Below are 19,759 nucleotides of genomic sequence, written 5' to 3'. Positions count from 1 at the left end.
TAACCTTTACAGTGTAAGAACATTTTACTTTAACCTCAGCAGGTGAACTTTGACCTGACATCTTCAGCAGCTCAGTTCCTGTCAGTGTCTTCAGACAAGAGGGGGCACTGACAGTTCCTCCACTTAATATGTAGAAATAACACAGAGACACAGAAACAGATGATGGAGTCTGACAGTTCAGTGTGACTGAGTCTGTCTCGCTGATCACTGGTGGATTCACTGTCAGTTTAGGTGGAAGAAGAGCTGAAAATTTAAGCATATGTTGGACTGAATAACTGAAAATTGAATATGTTTACAGTAAAAAAAAGAAAAATGTAATGATAAATTTAACATGGCAAAGGATGCCCATTAAAACTCTTTCAACACTTCTTGTGAAGATTTAACTTCCATGTTAAAAACTACACTGTTGTTTGTACTGTGGTAAGATGTTGACTCACGGTAAATGATGATGGAGGATGCGTCACTCTCTAAAGATCCAGACATTCCAGAATAAGAACATTTCACTTTAATCTCAACAGGTGATCTTTGACTTGACATCTTCAGCAGCTCGATTCCTGTCAGTGTCTTCAGACAGGAAGGGGCACTGACAGTTCCTCCACTTAATGTGTAGAAATAACACTGAGACACAGAAACAGATGATGGAGTCTGACAGTTTAATGTGACTGAGTCTGTCTCATTGATGATAAGTGGATTCACTATCAGTTTAGGTAAAGAAGTATCTGGAATTTAGAGGAACACATATGTTATTAGTATATGTTATATTAAATTATACATACTGTGATAACAGTACACCTGGCCATGAAAACTGATATTAAAAATCAGGGACTAACCTTGTGCTTTCATCTCAGAAACAGAATCTGTTGGAGAAAAAAGGTGTTAACAAAAGAAACAGAAGTAATAGTAAATACTAACTAATGTTTTTTTTCTCTAAACCTGATGTGAAAGTGCAATAAATGTTATATCAAACTGTATGAAAAAGATAATATACCTAATGAGAAATTGTGATACAATGTAGAGAATGTAATGAAAAATATGCTGTACAGCCAAACTGTGTGCAAAATTAGTCAGATTAATAACAGACTATAATAAACTTCCTGTACACGACAACAGCATAGCTGCATGTGAAAGATAACAGATCATTGACTGTGAATCTCATGAGAGGAATCTATAGAGGATATACAATATGTTATCAAAATAAATAGACATAATAATAACTCATTAATGCCTTCAACAAAATGTAGAAAGACTAAAACTCCACCCAGTGTAATTCTGTCAGGCAGAGGTGGAAGAAAAGATTAAGATCAAGATCAAATATATATTCTATTTATATGCATTTTAATCATATGTTTACAAATAAACAGCATGGAGCAACAACACAAGCAATAAGAATACATAACACAACAAAGTCAGTGACAGCTCTGAATCTTGTGAAAGAACTCTGTTCAAAATATGACGATGAATATGACGAAATAATAGCTCACTAATAAGTAACCAATCATTAAAAAGATAAAATATAAGTGTGGTGTGGTATAACCTGCATTAGAAGGTAATACTAACTCAACTGCTGTAGTCTGAGAGAAAATTTAAACAGGTTTAACTCACACATGAGGATGAAAAACAACAGGCGTCCAGCCATGATGAAGCTGAATACTGAGACTGTGTGTGACTACATGGATATTTTAGTTTGCACATGAATTTGCTCTCAGGAAAACCACAGCTCACATCTGAGGTTTATCACACAGAGCAGACACGTCACAGAAACAGACACACTTCACATCCTTTTTGAAGTATCTAGTATTTGTGTTTTATTTACTGTAGATTGAATCAACCGCTTTTGATGCTGAACTCTGAAGAAAGATCATTAAATTTGCTCATCATTTCTGTTGCTTTGTTGTTTTTCACAGATATACAGCAGCTGTTTCATCTTTTCAATACATACAAAAACTCCAGTCAGAAGGTCTAATGTCTCTGCTGTTTATTCCAGCCTTTTTCTCTGCCTGCTGGGTCCTTGTCTGTTTGCTGCCTGATCCTTGCCGGTTTGAACCTGTGCTCTGTCTTTTGGACTTCTGCCTCATCAGCCTGCTCCCTGGCTGGATAAGTTTATCATTTCATCCAAGAATGCCTCATTTGATTTTCGCCTGTTTTCTTAGTTTGAGCAAAGCAAAACTTTTCCTTTAGCTGCCTGGTCTACATTATTACACCAACTCTTACTATCATCCCCCGAAAACCAAGAAAGGTAAACTAACGCCACCTCACTGAGAAGTATCATCCTATGCTCTTTGTCCAGCTGCAGTCTCACAAACCCACTTTTCTGCATAACACAATTATCACTTTAGTATAGGGATGCACCGATACCATTTTTTTTTCAGACCGAGCACAAGTACTTACATTTGGGTACTTGCAGATACCGAGTACCAATACAAGTACTTAATAATGCAATTAAAGTTCTTACAGTAACTTTTAAAACATGTTTTATTTTCATTAGATGGTCACTTTCTAAATGTAACAAATCATTGTTGCTGTTTCGTGCTACAAGTGTAACCATAGTTACTGTACACATGACATATTTAGGTTATTTGTAGTATGTTACTTTACTGATTTTGTGTTCCGTATTAAGCTGTGCAGTTTACTGTGTGTATTATATATTTCAGTATAATAATTCACACATTATTATGGACTTGCAGAATTAAGTTTACTATTTTAAATGGTGTTATATATGATAATTATTTCATTGTCATTTACAGCATTTACCTAGTATTTTAATATTTCCATGTGTTATATTTTTGTTTCTTCTTCATGTCTCTCTTGTCGAAGAGCTAATTAGTTCCTACCTGTCATTGTTTAGGGGGGACAGGTATGAGTGTAGTTCCATGTGCAGCAGTTTGGTTTACCTGCTGTGAGCCCCAAAGAGTGAAGTCGCCTGTACTGTGCTGTCAGGCCATTTTGGTGAGGAATAAGTTCACAAAGAGAATTTGTAGCAGCTTATTACAAAGAAAAGGGCGGCTGTGTTTTTTCTTCATCTTCAGATTAATTGGCTGAGGCATCAACTAGTTTACACCTGCCAGCACTTATTGGACAGAGGCTGGCTGCGGTCTACAGGTGCACTCTGTGCATTTATTTCAGTTTTACATGGACTTACATGGAATTTTTCCATCCACTTTCCAAAGTCGCTGTGGTCATTAGTGGATGATGTTGGGGACAGCGAGCCTCTCGCTGATGATGATGGCGTGTCCAAAAAAAGAGGGTAAGCATCAGAAAACACCTTGAACTCTACATTGTGGTGTATCGAGCGGCAACTGTTCGTGACATGGTATCGGGTGTGGGGTATCCTAGTAGTTTTAAAGGTATGAGTATGTGAGGAAAGTATCGGACCGATACGCGATGCTGGTATCGGTATCAGTGCTTTCAATCTCCACGAATAATGAGACCAAAAGAGACAATGCATGTACTGCACAGTGGCAGTAAACTGCATAATGATGTAAATTTATTCATAGTACATAGTCACAGAAATCTCAGACAAAATGTATCCAGTTACAAAAAATATTATCAACATTGAACAGGAAACACACTAGAAAACAAACTAACAACAATAAAATGAACTTTGTTATAGTTACATATTAAAAAAAAAAAAAAAAAAAACATTTTCAACTGTGATCTTTTAAAACAAGCTAAATTAAAATGGGAATTGGAGCCTGTTTTGCACCACAACTTCAAAACTGGATCTGGCTTTAAAACTTTGGTAGAAATTTGGTTTAATTTTACAGTTCTGTGTGTGTCTGCACCTGGCAGTACAAATGGTATGTGTCAGATTGGGAAAAAAAAATAAAATATATATATATATCTTTAAATTTTAGACAAATATACTGTATCTCTTATTGCCCCTGATGTCAGACTTTTCTTATTGAGGCTCCTGCCTTTTGTCCTCCTCAGAACCTATAAGTAAGAAAAACACAAGAAATAAGATTGTTGCCAATTAAATTCGGCACAGTTTTGCAAAGTAGAAATAATAATATGTTTCTCTGAATAATGCATGTTGGACAGCATTAAACTTTCAACTTAATCTTTAAGCCAAAATAAAATAAACCAGCTGTTAAGAGAACAATTCTAGAGTCCCTCTTCACATGATTTGTTTGCTTAAATATGAAAAGGACTATACGCTTGCAAAAAGGTTATTTTTGTCTCTGTGCAGTGGTGGTGTGCCACATGTGGTTTACATTCAGTTTTAGGTCTTGTACATTTGTTCAATGCAAGCTGTTGATTTCTTCAATAGTTGTTTAGTAGATGTGAGCCATGTGAACTGAACCATATGTAACTGCATCAAATACTTTCTGAAATCCATCCATGAAGATCCATTCCAGTTGACAGTTCTTGATAAAAATGTCCTCTTGGTGGCCCTTCCAATGCATGAAACATGGTTCCCTTCCCTTTCAGAGGAGAAAATACAGCGCAGTGCTATGTAGGCAGTTCAGTTACAGAGGTGTAGTAGTTGTTGTATTTTAGGTCACATAATAAAAAAAAAAAAAATCAAGGATGTTTCACCATAAATGCCACATTGTCTGATGCCCTTTTTATTTTTTTCACCTGTGCCTCTCAGACAGCCTGAATCTGCCAGTGGGTTCATTCATGCTAATGATATCTGCTGCAGCAGCACCAGCCTCGTCCCTGTGTGATATATTTGTAGTTGTTGTTTCTGTTTCTAGACACAACTCCTCTGTCTCTCACAAACTCGTGACAACAGATCCGTCTGTGAAAATGACCACAAACAAGCGCACACCAGCATAAGAAACTGGCTATGCAAATGAAAATTGTGATTTCTTTATGTATTTATCAAAAAGAGCTAAATCTGACAGATCACGATAAACAACTGACAGCAGCACCTGCAGCCCAGATATCTCTGCAAACCCTGTGGCAATAGAGCAGGGAGCTACAATTTATCAAGCAAGAGCAAAAAGAAAAATATATATTCATTACAACAAGTCTCTGTAGTCACCTATCGATGAAATATTCCTTTAGCTTTACAGTTTGTATTTCGTTTAGATCTGGTCAGCAGTGATTTCAGTTTAGTTTTAGTTCAGTATAGCCCTACTGTAATCTGTCTCAAATTACCCTCAAATAAAAATCAAATAAGGGTCTAATAAAGGCCCTAATTTTTGTTTGATTTGTTACAAAGTATGCATTGTGTGCTTAGGTGCAACCTAAATTCTGGCCATTTTTAAGCATCTTTGAGTTCTACAGAATTTACACACCCCCAGTGAAGAAGTCTAAGAATCTGATATTGCATTCAGGAAGAGAAAAGCAGCTCACCAGTGTTGCATTCATAGGTGACAATACTGTAGACTTCATCATGGCCACCCTGCAAATTATTTATTAAAATAATTAAAGGAAAGGAGAGTAAGAGCAGCCTTATCTAAGACAGAATAATCACTGCATGAAAATAAATAAATAAATAAATAACAGACCCACAAGTTTGAAATCAGCAACTTTTCTCTGTTTGAGACTTACCATATATTGCCTGTCATCTAAAACAGAAACCAGACAGCCACTTACACAATGACAAAATAAACAATGAAAAGAAATGCTGATGGAAAAAAAAGTATAAATAACACATATTACACTGGCGTGATCAATACTTCATTAATCCATAATACAACAAGGACACTGGATGGAGCAGTAATTCTTTTTAGTTTTGGTACCAGAAACGTAATGTAAACTATACTTTTCCTTGAAAAAAAAATTGAAGCAACATAAAATATTTGCTGCAACTGCAGCCACATTTCAGAATAAACAGTCAAATAAACTTTGGTGAGGTTAATATTTTTTAAGTCTTATCAGTCCTGCTCTGAGTAAAGAGAAGTGCCAATCCAAGCAAGACGACACCCACAGTCACACCTGCTCCGATCATCAACATCATCTTGTCTGCATTAAGAGAAGAGGACATTAATGAGACCGCCTACACTGTTAACATGAAGAAGACAAGCACAAATTTATCTGTACTACCACCACGTAACAAGACTAAAAATATTGAGTCCTGCTACTGGATGGAATGAACGAGTCTTTAGTTTACAGTACCTGTTATTTCATCAGTAGATTCTGCATTCATAGGGGTCATACTTGTATCTGTTTTTTGAAGGGACAAAAACAAATTAACATTAGAACTATATATCCTCTTCCTTTGTACAAGGGCTACAAATAATAAACAACACTATCATTAATATCAGTAGAAACAGTCACTCACTGTGTATGGTGATGGAGGATGTGTCACTGTGTGGAGATGGAGAATCTGTGTTTCCAAACTTTACAGTATAAAAACACGTCACTTTAACCTCAGCAGGTGAACTCTGATGTGAATTCTTCAGCAGCTCAGTTCCTGTCAGTGTCTGCAGACACGAGGAGTCGCTGATAGTTCCTCCACTTAAAGTGAAGAAAAAGCACTGAGACACAGAAACAGATGATGGAGTCTGACAGTTCAGAGTGACTGAGTCTGTCTCGTTGATCACCGATGGATTCACTGTCAGTTTAGGTGGACGAGATGCTGAAAATTTAAGCATATACTGGATTAACTGAAAATTGCATTTATTTAAAATAATTATGATGATAACTCTACAATGTAAATTTCCCACTACTATATGCATTTAATGTATGTGAATGAGTAAATATGATGCCTATTCCAAATCTGCTTTTGAACTTCACCCCAATGTTAAGAGCAGCTTTGTTGTTTGTGTTTATACTGTAGCAAAATATCCTGATATTAGTCCATAGCAGCAGTGTTCACTTACTTCGAATGATAATGGAGGACGTGTCACTCTCTGGAGACTGAGTATACTGAAGGTAAAAACATGTCACTTTAACCTCAGCAGGTGAACTCTGATGTGACTTCTGCAGCAGCTCAGTTCCTGTCAGTGTCTTCAGACAGGAGAAGGGTTTGGCTGGTCCTCCTCTTACAAAGTGGAAATAACACTGATACACAGAAACAGATGATGGAGGCTGACAGCTCAGTGTGACTGAGTCTGTTTCTATGATCAGCGATGGATTCACTCTCAGTTTAGGTGGAGGAAGAGCTGAAAATTTAGAGGTAAACATGTTATATCAAATTCTGAATGACTGCATTAATATCCTAATGTGAAATTGTGATTTAATGTAGAAAATGTAAAAAAAAGACATATTGTATCATATTGTACAATCGTCTGCACGACAAATAGTTGAACTAATAACAGGCTGTAATAAACTTGTCACAGTGATAACAGCACAGCTGGACAGATGAAGGATAACAGATCAGACACTGACCTTGTGTTTGAATCTCGAGAAAAGAATCTGTTGGAAATGCAATGTGTTAACAAAGTAAATAGACACAACTAGAATCATTAATAATGTACTGCAGTACCAGTATAAGTTTACAAGTAAACAGTGTGGCATAACATGCTGATACATAATGTCATGTAGGTTTGTAAAATCCTACATTAATAATTAAACAAATCTAAAGAGGTTTAACTTACACATGAAGAAGGCAAACAACAGGTGTTCAGCCATGATGAAACTGAAGACTGAGACTGTCCAGAATCTTCTAGAGGTGATACTTGTGTCTCTCACCACATGGACTTTCACATATGTGCATTTTTGATCTTGCTCTCAAGTAAAACCACAGCTAGCTCAAATGTGAATCACACTAACAGCCAACCACAAACACACACACACACACACACACACACACACACAAGACATCCTTTTTAAAGCAGTAAGTAAGTAAAAGTTTTTCTATTTAGATTTAATCAACCGCATTGGAGGCTGAACTCTGAAGAAAAATGACTAAATTTATTCATCATTTCTGTTGCTGTGTTGTTGTTTATGTTCATGGTTTGCTCTAAGTGACCAGTTATTTCTCATGTTTGTCCTGAACATTTAACCATTTTGTACCTAAATTGTGCTGCACAAGCTGTTTGTTTTTCCTCTAGTTGGTAAAATGTCTAAAAATCTAAAAGTCATCTAAAACGATTATTCCCTTACATTCATACATTGGGACTGTATGTATCCCACTGCTGTTTTTCTCTTTTCATTTGTGTGAAATGTTGTTTTGTAGTTGCTTTTTACTTCTTTTCATTTGTGTACATGTAAAGTACATGTGTGAATCACTCCTCTTGGGAAAAGCACTTGTCTAGCACATAAAAAAACAAAACATGTTTTTCATTGAAAGGTGGTACAAGCAGTTCTGGAGAAAGAAAGTTGATTGTTGAGGATCATAGCCAACACTTTTGTAGAGTCACCACCCCAAAGTGTTGATATTTGATGACCTGAGAATGAGACTCAACAATCAGTTATCATTCTCTAGAATCGCTTGTTGCACCTTTAAAGAGAAATATAAATAAAACCAATCAGAACAACAGCTTTTGAAATTAATGAGCTTTTAAATAGTTGTATACAGTGTTTTTTATTATTATTTATTAATACACATGCAAGTTCAGTTTCTATCAAATCAGTGACATCCATTTAAAATATAACACCATTCTATGTCTCATGATGTAAACAATGTAAACATCTTTTAACCTGTACATTAGAAAACAAAGATGCAATATTTGTATTGATTTTTGAGCTTGATTTTGTAGTGCTGTACACTGTATTGGTGTCTGGCTTCTCTGAGATGCTGCTGTTGTCACTCTATGAAAAGAGAGAAACACACATAACAGACCTCAGTGAATTGTAAATGTTTGACACCTTTATGCATTTATCAGAATACAAACATATTCATGATTCTACCTGTAATGTACACGTTATGACTGTTCAAAGTCGGGCCACCTTTAAGCATTTTAGCAGAACTTGCACCACCACGTGGTGAATCAACCTGAAACTACATCCAGGAAGTGAAAAGCAGCTCACCAGAGTTGCATTCATAGATGACGATACTGTAGGTTTCATCATAACCACCCTGAAAAACATTTCATGAAGTGATAGACGGAAGGGAGAGTGAGAGGAGACAGTCACTGCATGAAAGAAAAACCTTTCAGTAGAGGACAGAGTTTGAAAAATCTATTCTTTTTCACTGCTGACACTTACCATATGTTTCCTGCCATCTAAAACAGAAACCAAAGAGCAACTTAAAACTCTGTCACAAAACAAAACTGAAACATTAATATATGAATAACACTGTCATATTACATTTATATCATTGTAATTTATGCAAATGATCAACATACCTTTCGATTTACCACATGTGACATTTCCTTTTGGTCTAAATGAAAGAAGTTAAAACAGGTTTTGTAAAGAATGACTCTTCATTAGAGAGGAAGGTAAAAACACAGTACACATTTCCAAACAGCTACTTTCTGCTGCAGTTTGCTCCTGCACCCCAGCCTCCTCCTTCTTGTGCCTTTTATTGACATTTTGTCAGTTTGTTGACCTTGATCTAGTGTGATAAATATTTAAAGTAATCCATGAATTCTATTTCTTATAATCTATGTTTTAAATATGCCAGTCAGAAGAGGACTGTGGTTGTCCTGGGCAGCTGCCTGAATAAATATCTGAAACTGTCAATGTAGACCAGAGCAATTAGGGAAAAAAAGATACTGATAATATTTGAGAAATAAGATTCTTACCTCTTGGAAAAATATTTTCCTAGAAAATGCAACAAAATAAAATAAAATAAAATATTCAAACAGGGATTATTATTGTCAATTGTTAAGTCAAGTACTTTCATTGAAGAATGTGAAGCCAAATAAAGTATTTCCGTCAACTGTTCCTGTGCTTTACAAAAAGCATTCAATATGTACATATTTAGAAAATACACTTTTTCATGATTGTACCTGTGATAGTATTTTAATGCATGTTCAAATTCTGGCCACCTTTAAGCATTTTAGCAGAACTTGCACCATCAAATGGAGGATCAACCTGTCTGAGAGTCTGATACCACATTCAGAAAGAGAAAAGCAGCTCACCAGAGTTGCATTGATAGATGACGATACTGTAGGTTTCATCATAACCACCCTGAAAAACATTTCATAAAATAATTGAGAGAACAAAGAGTGAGAGCAGCCTTATCTAAAACAGAGCTATAAGGGCACTCACAGAGCACAAACCTCTCTTCTATAACATATAAACCTGCAACACAAACTTTTTGGCCCAAATTATTGTCTGTTCTCATGAAGTGTGGAGTTTTTTCCTTAATTCCTGTTTTTTTCCTTAAAGGCATAATAAGTACAATTTTCCTGAAAAAATATGTATACACTCAGAAACAATAATCCCTTTCAGTCATCACTCATGACCACTTTTTAATGTGTGCTGCAGAGACCCTGTCCTCTGCCTATATTTCTCATTTGTTGTGCTCAGGTTGCTTTATCAACCCAGAACATCGGTATCTGACGGCCTGCAAATGAGACACAACAAAATACTGTACTACAATTGTTTACAAACAGGTTGGACAAATCTACATTTAAAGTGTTAATTCACATAGTAAGAGTATAATCAGTTGCACGATATGTATGTTTTTAGATTTCCATAACCACACATTAGTTCATGAAAAAAAATGCATTGTTACAGTTGTTTTCCCATGAAACTGCCGTCCCTGACTGCTCCAAAACTGTTTTCTTTATGAAGTTTGAGCATCTACATGTGCAGGCTACCTGAGAGGAGTCCTGGTACCTGTGAATGTGGATTCTGATATGGAGTTATTGTATTGCTACAAACAGCCATGTTTTGTCACCACTGAAGTTTACTACTATCTACAGATTTTAAAGATGTATGATATTTATTCCTCTAAGGCCAAATGAGCTGTCTCGCAGTGTAAATGGAAGTAAAAAAAATCATTTGAGTATCTGCCCCTGATTTAATGGGTTCTTCCTTGGCCCATGTTACACAATTCCACCAAGTTTCATGAAAACTGTTCCTGTAGTTTTCCATAATCCTGCTGACAAACAGTAGAAGTTTTAGTAGAAGCAGTTTTGAAATCATCACTCTTTTACTGTTGACACTTACCATATATTCACTGCCATCTAAAACAGAAAACCAAATCACAAATTAATACACTGTCACAAAAAAAAAAAAACATGAGGCCACATTAAATATTTCCTACAATTGCTGCCGACTTTTAGAATAAACACTCAAAATAATTCAGTGAGGTGAAAGTTTTAATTCTTACCAGTTTTGCTCTGTTTAAAGAGAAGTGTCAATCCAAGCAAGACGACGCCCACAGTCAAACCTGCTCCGATCATCAATACCATCTTGTCTGCATTAAGAGAAGAGGACATTAATAACTGCTATCATAAAGGATTAAAGATATGTACAAATTCATCTCTGCAATCACCACAGTAGAGCAAAGCACAAGACTAAAAGCTTTGAGTCCTGCTGGTGGACATGAGGGACAGTAATGTTCATAAAACCCCCAGTATGACAGTTGAGGTTCAAAACTATGAATCTCATCATGAGGGTTTTGAGAGAGGAAATGTTGGGACACAAGAACTATTTATTTCTACATTACTGTTTTTAATTATTTATTGTGTGCTGCCATTTTTTAATGGTAATTTCTTACTGGTATAATGTTGTAATTAAACCGCTACTTAATGATGTAATAATTAAATAATTTATTTACATTAGCAAATATTCACATAATCATAGTTGACATATAATTAATCTACTGTCATTCATGTGCAATAACTAATTAAAATGGCATCAATAATTTGTCATTTGAACAAATTACAGAAGAGGAGGTCATATACTATGATTCTCTTCAACTAATGATCAAGGAAAAGTGTTAAAACTGAAGGTATAGATGTAGAGTTTCACTGGTTTCATAACATCTTTTTTCAAATTCCATTATTATATTTTTTTTTTTTCATTGATTGCTACATAATATTTGACTTGCCTGCATGCATATATGCTTCTGATGTTTAATTGGGGATCTATCATCCTTATTCCTTTGAGTTCTAAAATTCTTTTGGCTACTTGTTTATGACTTGCTTTAAATTTTATCATCATGTATTTAATGGCATCTTTATTTATTTTAAAGTGTTGTTTAATTCCTCTTTTACTGTACAATGAAATATCAAATCGATATCTAAAACTAGGCATCAAAGAACGACTTGTTTTTAGTTATTTGCAAGACACACCCTGCTGTTCAAAATTATATTTAATGAGTAAAACAACTGGGAGGGAAACCACCTCAGGTTCATGTCTGCTGTTTACATTTCGAGCTTCATTATCTGCCGTCACAGTAAACTCAAGCATTGACTGAAGAAGAGAAGTGACTCTATATGCACCAACAGACAGACTAACAGTTTAGGTTTTTTTTTCATAGTACACAGTACACAGTCAAAAGCATTCATAAACATTCCCAAGAAAGCATTTTAGCATTTTAATACACTAATTAAAAATTAGGTTTACCTGTTATTTCGTCACCAGAGCCTGGAGTTGTGTCAGTAAAGGTCAAACAGCAGCAGTGAGAATCATACCAGTAAAAGAAGATATAAAAGCATTAACATTAAAAATATCCCAATATTTTCTGAAACATCAGGTTGAATCATTGAGAACTTCAGTAATTACGTCACCTGCTGCTGGTTTCATTGATGTCAGTAAAGTACAAGCAGAAGTACCACTGTCGCCTGAGGTATCAACGGTCTGACCTGCTGAGCAAACTAAAGTACATTTAAAAATATTCAATTAAAACATTCACTTTTTATAAAAAGCTCTTGAGAAGTTTTCTGACCTGATGTAGTTTTAACAATAGTTACAGGAGTGGAAGAAGTAAAAGTCATCTCTGTTAATAAAAAAAAAAAAAAGGAAAAAAACCTAAAATTATAAATATATAAGTGTTATATGTGGTGGTTTTGCAGATTGGCTTTTAGATGTGTAGCATGTCGTACCTGTGGTCAGACTAAACGTTGGCGTTGTCTGGATCATGCTTAATTCTGTTTCCACAATATCTGCAATAAAAGAAGATGGATTGGACCTGTCATTGTAATAAATCAATACTTATGTGCAATAACAAGATGTTTATTTGATGCATGCAAAGTTGGGTCAATTCATGTTTACCACTGTGACACATCATCTTTTCTTTTAACAACACTATAAGTAAGCATTTTGGGAACTGAGGACACTAATTGTTGAAGTTTGAAAGTGAAATTCTTTCTCATTCTTGCCTGACCTACAACTTCAGGTGCTCAACAGCGCAGGGTTTCTGTTGTTGTATTTTGCATTTCACAATGCAGCACACATTTTCAGTGAGAGACAGGTCTGGACTTCAGGCAAGCCGGTTGAGTATTCTAACGGTTTTCCTAAAATGTCAAACTGTTGTAACGTGGTTTCCAAGAACAATTTGAAATGTGGACTCATCAGGCCACAGCACACGTTTCCATTTTGCATCATTCCATGAAATTCTAAATAATTATATGTATAAAAATAATTTAAAAATGTTTTACATTTTAAAAGTGGTCACAGTTCACTTCAATTGTACTGGATTTGGCTGCAACGCTGTTTTTCACTGAAGCTCCAGGAGTGTTTTGTGAACTGGATCTTCACCCATCCTCACATCAGCACAGGGGTGAGTAGATATTAAGCAGGCACGTGCAGGGGGGGGGGGCGGAGGGTGCTGAAGCACCTGCCCCTTTGCCCCTTGATGCCCAAAGTGCCCTTTTGTCAAAGTGTTTTTTTGTTTGTTTGTTTGTCTGTTTGTTTTATGTAAGTGTGTGTGTGAGAAAGTCTGTCTCTGTGGCCCAAAATAATAAATAAAACAAAATAACAATAATTCAGATCTACCCTCGGTTGGTCACATGATTCACGTAGACGTGCCCTCACTGCCCTGACGTGCCCAGATGTGCCCAGATGTGCCCTGTAGCTAAGCGCTGCTAAGCAACTGATCGCAGTTGATCCGTGTCCCATGCCGATCGACCTCTACGGTTCGGCACGCGTGTGATCCGCGGACCACATGTGAGCATCAAAGTTTTACCCACTGTTACTTTTATATAAGTTATAATACCAGAAATCTCAATGCAGAGTTGCAGACAGGACAGATGCTGCTGTGTGCAGCGCATCTCTGTGAAGAGCGACGTCACATCGCCCTGAATGAAATCCAGACCTTTTTTCACTGATGAAACTCTGCTATCACCAAAGAAACAGATCATAAAACTGTGATGTTTATTGAAACTGTGGTGATATCAGCTGTCTTAACTTCTACACAGCTCCTCTCTGCTCACCGCTGCAGCTCTGACTCATCCCGTCTGTGACACAGTGTGTCTGCTGATTGATCATGACTTCTAACCAATCAGATGTGCTGCTGTAGGCGGGACATTGAGCCAGACTACAGAGCGTAGTTGTGTATTATACTGTACAGTGTATAGTGATCTAATATATGTACATACAGCACTGCATACGTTTGAAGTTTTTAATATTATTACCATTATCATTACTATTATCATTATTGTTACATTACATAACTATGGTGATAATTACAGACAGACAAAGATCAAAGACAAGTGCATTTTTTAAATAATTTAACCCTAATCCCACCATTTTTTTCTTTTTTGCTGATCTGAAAAATTATCCGATCCGTTACTCAAAACCGTGATACGATCCGTGAGCATCCTGTGTGTGTGTGTGTGTGTGTGTGTGTGTCTGACTCTGCACACACCCTCATAAGTTGAGCAAAGTGCATTAGAGAGATGTATCATTTTACTGTCAAGTGAGTTGCAGTGTTTTTCCTCTGTTTCTAGAGGCAATGAGGCATAGACTGTTATTTCACTAAAACTATGCAATGTACATGCATATTCACATAATTCTGGACTCTTACAGTATAAATACAACAAAAATAACAATAATAATTAGAAGAATTTGAATTGTGATTTTCTCAACCTCTCATTTAAACATATCAGTACTTGTTTATAACATTTGTATATATACACACAAATTCAATACAATATGCATAAATATAAAATATATAACTTTTATAACCTTGCTGTCTTGCACAAAGTGGATAGTCAAACTGAATAAAAGCACAAATACATTTAAATACATGATTTCTATATATTTAATTATTTTTTTACTTTTATTATTATTTTTGGGCTTTTTGCCTTTTAGATAGGTACAGCTGAAGATATAACATTCCTGTCATATCTTCAGCTGTAGGAGGTAGAGAGAGGGGGGATGACATGCAGCAAATGGGTCACAGGTGGGAATCGAACCAGCGAGCGCTGCAGAGGACCAATACCCTCAGTACATGGGGGTGACACTCTACCAACTGAGCTATGGGAGCACCCCTATTTTTTACTTTATTATTAGCACTACAAATAATATAGGGCAGATTATGAATCAGCACCATGGAGCAAATTCGTGGCCCCCTTTTAACTTTGAGCACCTGCCCCTCCAAAGGTCTCTGCACGGCCCTGATATTAAGTGAAATTTCATTTTTGGGTTAACTATTACTTGACGGAGGACAAAATACTCTTATTTCACTTATGTCCAGATCCACTACTAAACATTTGGAAACATTTGTAAATTATTTTTTATCGCTGTCACTTAAAGACTTGAAATGTGCTGCCTTTTCAATTTTTTTTAGAATATGTTCAGGCGATAAAATAGTTTTCCCAAAAACTGTGAATCACTGCAACCATGAGAAGTCCTTGAGCATATGGTCATAAATGTGGGCAAAATGTATTGAGCTGATGGGTCCAGTAGTAAAAGAGGTTAGCTGTGGACACGGACAGTAGCCCCATCCCGGTGGTCACTCAAACACACACATGCAACATCACTTGATCTTCCCCGGGGTTACGCTTGGCAGAGAAATGACCTACTGACCGTCAAATTTCTTGTATTTATGTGTTGTATAGCTGCTATTATTATAGTTTACTTTGACCATGTCACCACCTTAAATCTACCTTGCAACAATAAAGGTTAAAATGTAGTTTGTGTATTCATATCGTCTCTGACTTACCAGTCAAGCTGTATCGATCACTACGAGGAGACAAAGAGTTGGGTTCACTTTCCAAACTGTAATCACAGCTGGCATCAATATGTTGGACCAAACGTAGATGACTCAGCAGATCATCAGTTGTGACAGAAAACTGGCAGATCCACTGATTGAGTTTTGGGGTTGCTTTCCTCCAGATGGCTGCTGTTCGAACTGGATTACTTGCCTCTCCAAAGTACAGGTTACATCTTGTATCATGAGTAGTAGATCCAGGTGGAGAGCAAGTAAAGAGAACGTGGTCACCTTGAAAATACTGAAGACTCATCTGTGGTTTTTGACCTACAAAATACAATGAAAAGGCATTAAATACAAACCACTATTCTGCTATCAAGTACACTGTATGTTATAGTCTAGCAACAATTTCAAACATGCTGTCACACCTTAGTCATCATATTTTTAAAATGCATGCAAATTTATTATTCAATGTGACAATTCTATGTGCCATCTTAGGTAACTGAGTTACACTGTAATAAATCATTACTCAGAATAAACCATAATATGACAACAACAACAACAACAACAACAACAACAAAAGGACAAATCTGTAGAGATGCTGAATGGGAATGGAAGTTGTTGGATAATTTTCAGTCCTTTCAAACCACCTGAAATATGGCACCACAGAGAACTTTTGTGAAGTTTGCAGGTGACACCACCATCATCAGCCATATTTCAGATGACTATGAGATTTCATATCAGGAGGAAATCAACAGTCTCGCAGAGTAGTGCACAGAGAAGAACCTACTGTTCACCAACCGCAAAACAAGGATCTGATTTGTTGATTTTTGGAGAAAAGAGGGAAAGATGTACAACCCTGTCTACATCAGAGGAACTGAGATGGAGCAGGTGAACAGTTTTAGGGTCTTGGGAATCAACATCACAGAAAACCTGTCACAGACATCACACATCTCCACCCTGGTTAAGGCTCAGAAACAGCTGTATTTCTTGAGCAAACTCCCTGGGCCACAGTCTAGTTAACCCAAGATGCAAAGACTCTGCAAAGCTGGTAGCCATCTACTGAGCATTAGTGATATCAGGGAGGTGAGGTGCCTACACAGAGCCCAGAGGATACTAAAAGACAGTGTGCACCCCAGCCACAGCCTGTTCATACTGCCAAGACCTGGTAAGAGATACAGAAGTATCCACTTGCGTACCACCAGGCTAAAGAGCAGCTTCTTCCCTCAGGCTGTGAGACTAATTCATCCTCATCACTGTAAGGCAAGGCAATTTTATTTATATAGCACCATTCATACACAAGGCAATTCAAGGTGCTTTACAGAACTTGAAAACGTATTAAAATAGAAACATTAAAAGAACATTAAAATTGCGTTTGAGATAATTAAAAACAAAAGCTAAAAGCAGGACAATAAATAGTTTAAAACATTACAGAAACTGCATTTAAAGAAAGAAGCAAACATAAAACAAAAGCAACAGCAGACAAATATAAAAACAATAGCTACAGATTATCCTAAAAATAATCCTAAAAAATCCTGTACCAGGTCATATAGTTTGTTTTACTTTTATTTCTATTACTTATTATTTATTCAATCAATGTGCTGTATATATTTTTTGTATATAATATTCTCATACATAGCAAAAAAGAGAAATACAATTTAATCCCATTATACAACCCTGTGTTGTATTATGATGAATATATCTATCTTGCACTTTGTCACTAAGTTTTCATTAACACTATGATAACTCTATGATGACCCTAACTCTTTGACATCATGTGAAAGAATGAGAAGAGCAGTCACTCACTGTGTATGGTGATGGAGGATGTGTCACTGTGTGGAGAGGGACAATGTAAGTATCCAATCTTCACAGTGTAAAAACATTTCACTCCGATCTGAGCAGGTGAACTTTGACTTGACATCTGCAGCAGCTCAGTTCCTGTCAGCGTCTTCAGACAAGAGAAGCCTTTGGAAGTTTCCTGCCTCACAGTGTAGAAATGACACTGAGACACAGAAACAGATGGCGGAGTCTGACAGTTCAGTGTGAGTGAGTCTCTCTCTCTGATCACCGGTGGATTCACTGTCAGTTTAGGTGGAAGAAGATCTGAAAATTCAAGCATATGTTTATAATGTCAGAAGATACCCACTGAAATTTACAAAAAAAAAACTTCCTCTGAAGACTCGATCTCCATGTTGAGAGCCACGTTGTTGTTTGTGCTCACGCTGTAGCAAGACCATAAAATATCCATGTCCATGTCCATGGTGGCATTGTTTACTCACTGTGTACGATGATGGAGGACATAAAACTAAGTGGAGACTGAGAATTTGACTCAGTGTAAAAACATAGCACTTTAATCTCAGCCGGTGAACTCTGACGTGTCATCTTCAGCAGCTCAGTTCCTGTCAGTGTCTTCAGACAGGACGATGTTTTAGCAGTTCCTCCTCTAACAATGCGAAAAACACATTCAGATGCAGTAACAGATGATGGAGTCTGACAGCTCAATATGACTGAGTCTCTCTCTGTGATCGCTGGTGGATTCACTGTCAGTGTAGGTGAAGAAAGAGCTGAAAATTTAGAGGTACACATATGATATATATTAGTTGACACTGCAACATTAGTTGAAAACTAATATTAAAAATCAGGGACTAACCTTGTGTTTTCATCTGAGAAACAGAATCTGTTGGAGAAAATGTGAGAAACACATGTATTAGTTAATACTAAGCTCTTCGTGCTAATGTTGTATTTCTATAAACCTGATATAAAATTGTACTAAAACATACTGATACCCGTACATAATTAGATAACATTACATATTAATCTGGCACATGCAAATAAAGTGTACCTGTATTGGTGTGTAACTACATTTACAATGAAAGAAACAGAGAAGAGTTTAACTTACAGAGGAGGAAGACTAACAGCAGACGTCCAGCCATGATGAAGCTGAAAGCTGTGAATGTCCTTTACAGAGTACACTTTGTCTGACTGCATATAAAAGGTGTCATTTAGCAGAACAGGAAAACCACAACGAGCACCGTGAGTGAAATCCCCGGGCAGAGGCCACAGAAACATAACACACTCTGATCAAACCAGACTTGGCTAACGGGTTCAATATGTTCAGAATTTCTGCTGATTTACTGTCTTTCTTATGGTTTGTTTTATTTGTCATTTCTAAAATGACTAGTGGTATATGTGCATCACATACAGAAAAACCCAACTTTTGTTATACATGTCAAGCAGGTTAAAAAAAAACAAGATGCTGGCCTGAGCATGCAGACTCAGATTGTGCAGTAGCAGTTCAAAGAATTTAATATTTAATAAACAGAAAATAGATAACAGACTTATGGGATCAAATGTCAGTCCAAACACAAAAAGGCAAAAAATATAAACTTTAAAATCAAGATGGAAGTCCACACGCACAAGGAAAACACACAAAAGGACTTGAATGCTCAACACCGAAAACAACAACAAACTGGCAGCCAAGGAGTGAACAGACAGATAATTAAATACAGAGGGAAACTAATCATGGGCAATTAGTGATCCAAAAAAAAGAGGGAAAAACAAAGACAGGAAGTGAAACCACAAACAAGAAGGAAGGTAAGAAAAAATAACACAAGAAACTAAAAACTCCAAACCATGACCTTAAATATTTCACAGTCTTGTTTTTAGTGTTTTTGAACAAACCTTAAGATTAATTAAACATATAAATGAATATGAATACATTATTCAGATATGCACAGACACATTTTTATTCATTTATTTTAATACTGGACATCCTGTGCTTAACTTAAATAAAAGATGGTGAAATGAGGGAGGTGAAGTTTCACCTGTGCCAAGGGATCCTCTGAGATTTTTGTCAGAACTTTTCTT

At 36.4% G+C, this 19,759-nt stretch overlaps 2 protein-coding genes and 3 long non-coding RNA genes across 6 annotated transcripts; all 5 read right to left on the bottom strand.

Annotated features, from left to right (window-relative positions):
* Positions 1 to 359: 359 nt before the first annotated feature.
* On the bottom strand, positions 360 to 1,653 carry LOC146331714 (uncharacterized). Its single transcript, XR_014771783.1, has 3 exons — positions 1,603 to 1,653; positions 831 to 857; positions 360 to 719 (listed from the first exon to the last, which is right to left on the bottom strand). It is a non-coding gene; the product is annotated as an uncharacterized LOC146331714 (long non-coding RNA).
* A 2,177-nt stretch (positions 1,654 to 3,830) lies between these two features.
* LOC146331713 (uncharacterized) lies at positions 3,831 to 6,174 on the bottom strand. Of its 2 annotated transcripts, XR_014772491.1 has the most exons (4): positions 6,070 to 6,174; positions 5,305 to 5,916; positions 4,582 to 4,744; positions 3,831 to 4,424 (listed from the first exon to the last, which is right to left on the bottom strand). It is a non-coding gene; the product is annotated as an uncharacterized LOC146331713 (long non-coding RNA). The 2 variants fall into 2 exon arrangements; XR_014772490.1 differs by having other exon boundaries at positions 3,831 to 4,744.
* A 53-nt stretch (positions 6,175 to 6,227) lies between these two features.
* Positions 6,228 to 7,126, bottom strand: LOC146331712 (uncharacterized). The gene is made up of 2 exons (XM_084734678.1): positions 6,777 to 7,126; positions 6,228 to 6,532 (listed from the first exon to the last, which is right to left on the bottom strand). Exons 1-2 carry the CDS (start codon positions 7,078 to 7,080, stop codon positions 6,228 to 6,230), a joined length of 609 nt encoding a protein of 202 aa, XP_084590804.1. The 5' UTR covers positions 7,081 to 7,126.
* A 1,469-nt stretch (positions 7,127 to 8,595) lies between these two features.
* LOC146331711 (uncharacterized) lies at positions 8,596 to 9,440 on the bottom strand. The gene is made up of 4 exons (XR_014771782.1): positions 9,186 to 9,440; positions 9,046 to 9,062; positions 8,869 to 8,917; positions 8,596 to 8,649 (listed from the first exon to the last, which is right to left on the bottom strand). It is a non-coding gene; the product is annotated as an uncharacterized LOC146331711 (long non-coding RNA).
* Positions 9,441 to 12,451: 3,011 nt separating this feature from the next.
* Positions 12,452 to 18,841, bottom strand: LOC146331710 (uncharacterized). The gene is made up of 7 exons (XM_084734656.1): positions 18,792 to 18,841; positions 18,543 to 18,569; positions 18,172 to 18,456; positions 17,699 to 17,995; positions 15,905 to 16,219; positions 12,843 to 12,902; positions 12,452 to 12,614 (listed from the first exon to the last, which is right to left on the bottom strand). Exons 1-7 carry the CDS (start codon positions 18,823 to 18,825, stop codon positions 12,490 to 12,492), a joined length of 1,143 nt encoding a protein of 380 aa, XP_084590782.1. The 5' UTR covers positions 18,826 to 18,841; the 3' UTR covers positions 12,452 to 12,489.
* Between the last annotated feature and the right edge of the window lie 918 nt (positions 18,842 to 19,759).

Source organism: Lutjanus erythropterus, chromosome 2, assembly GCF_056507025.1.
Source record: "Lutjanus erythropterus isolate fLutEry1 chromosome 2, fLutEry1.hap2, whole genome shotgun sequence".
In the NCBI taxonomy this organism is placed as follows: domain Eukaryota; kingdom Metazoa; phylum Chordata; class Actinopteri; order Lutjaniformes; family Lutjanidae; genus Lutjanus; species Lutjanus erythropterus.
This window is presented reverse-complemented; position numbering and strand designations above follow the sequence as displayed.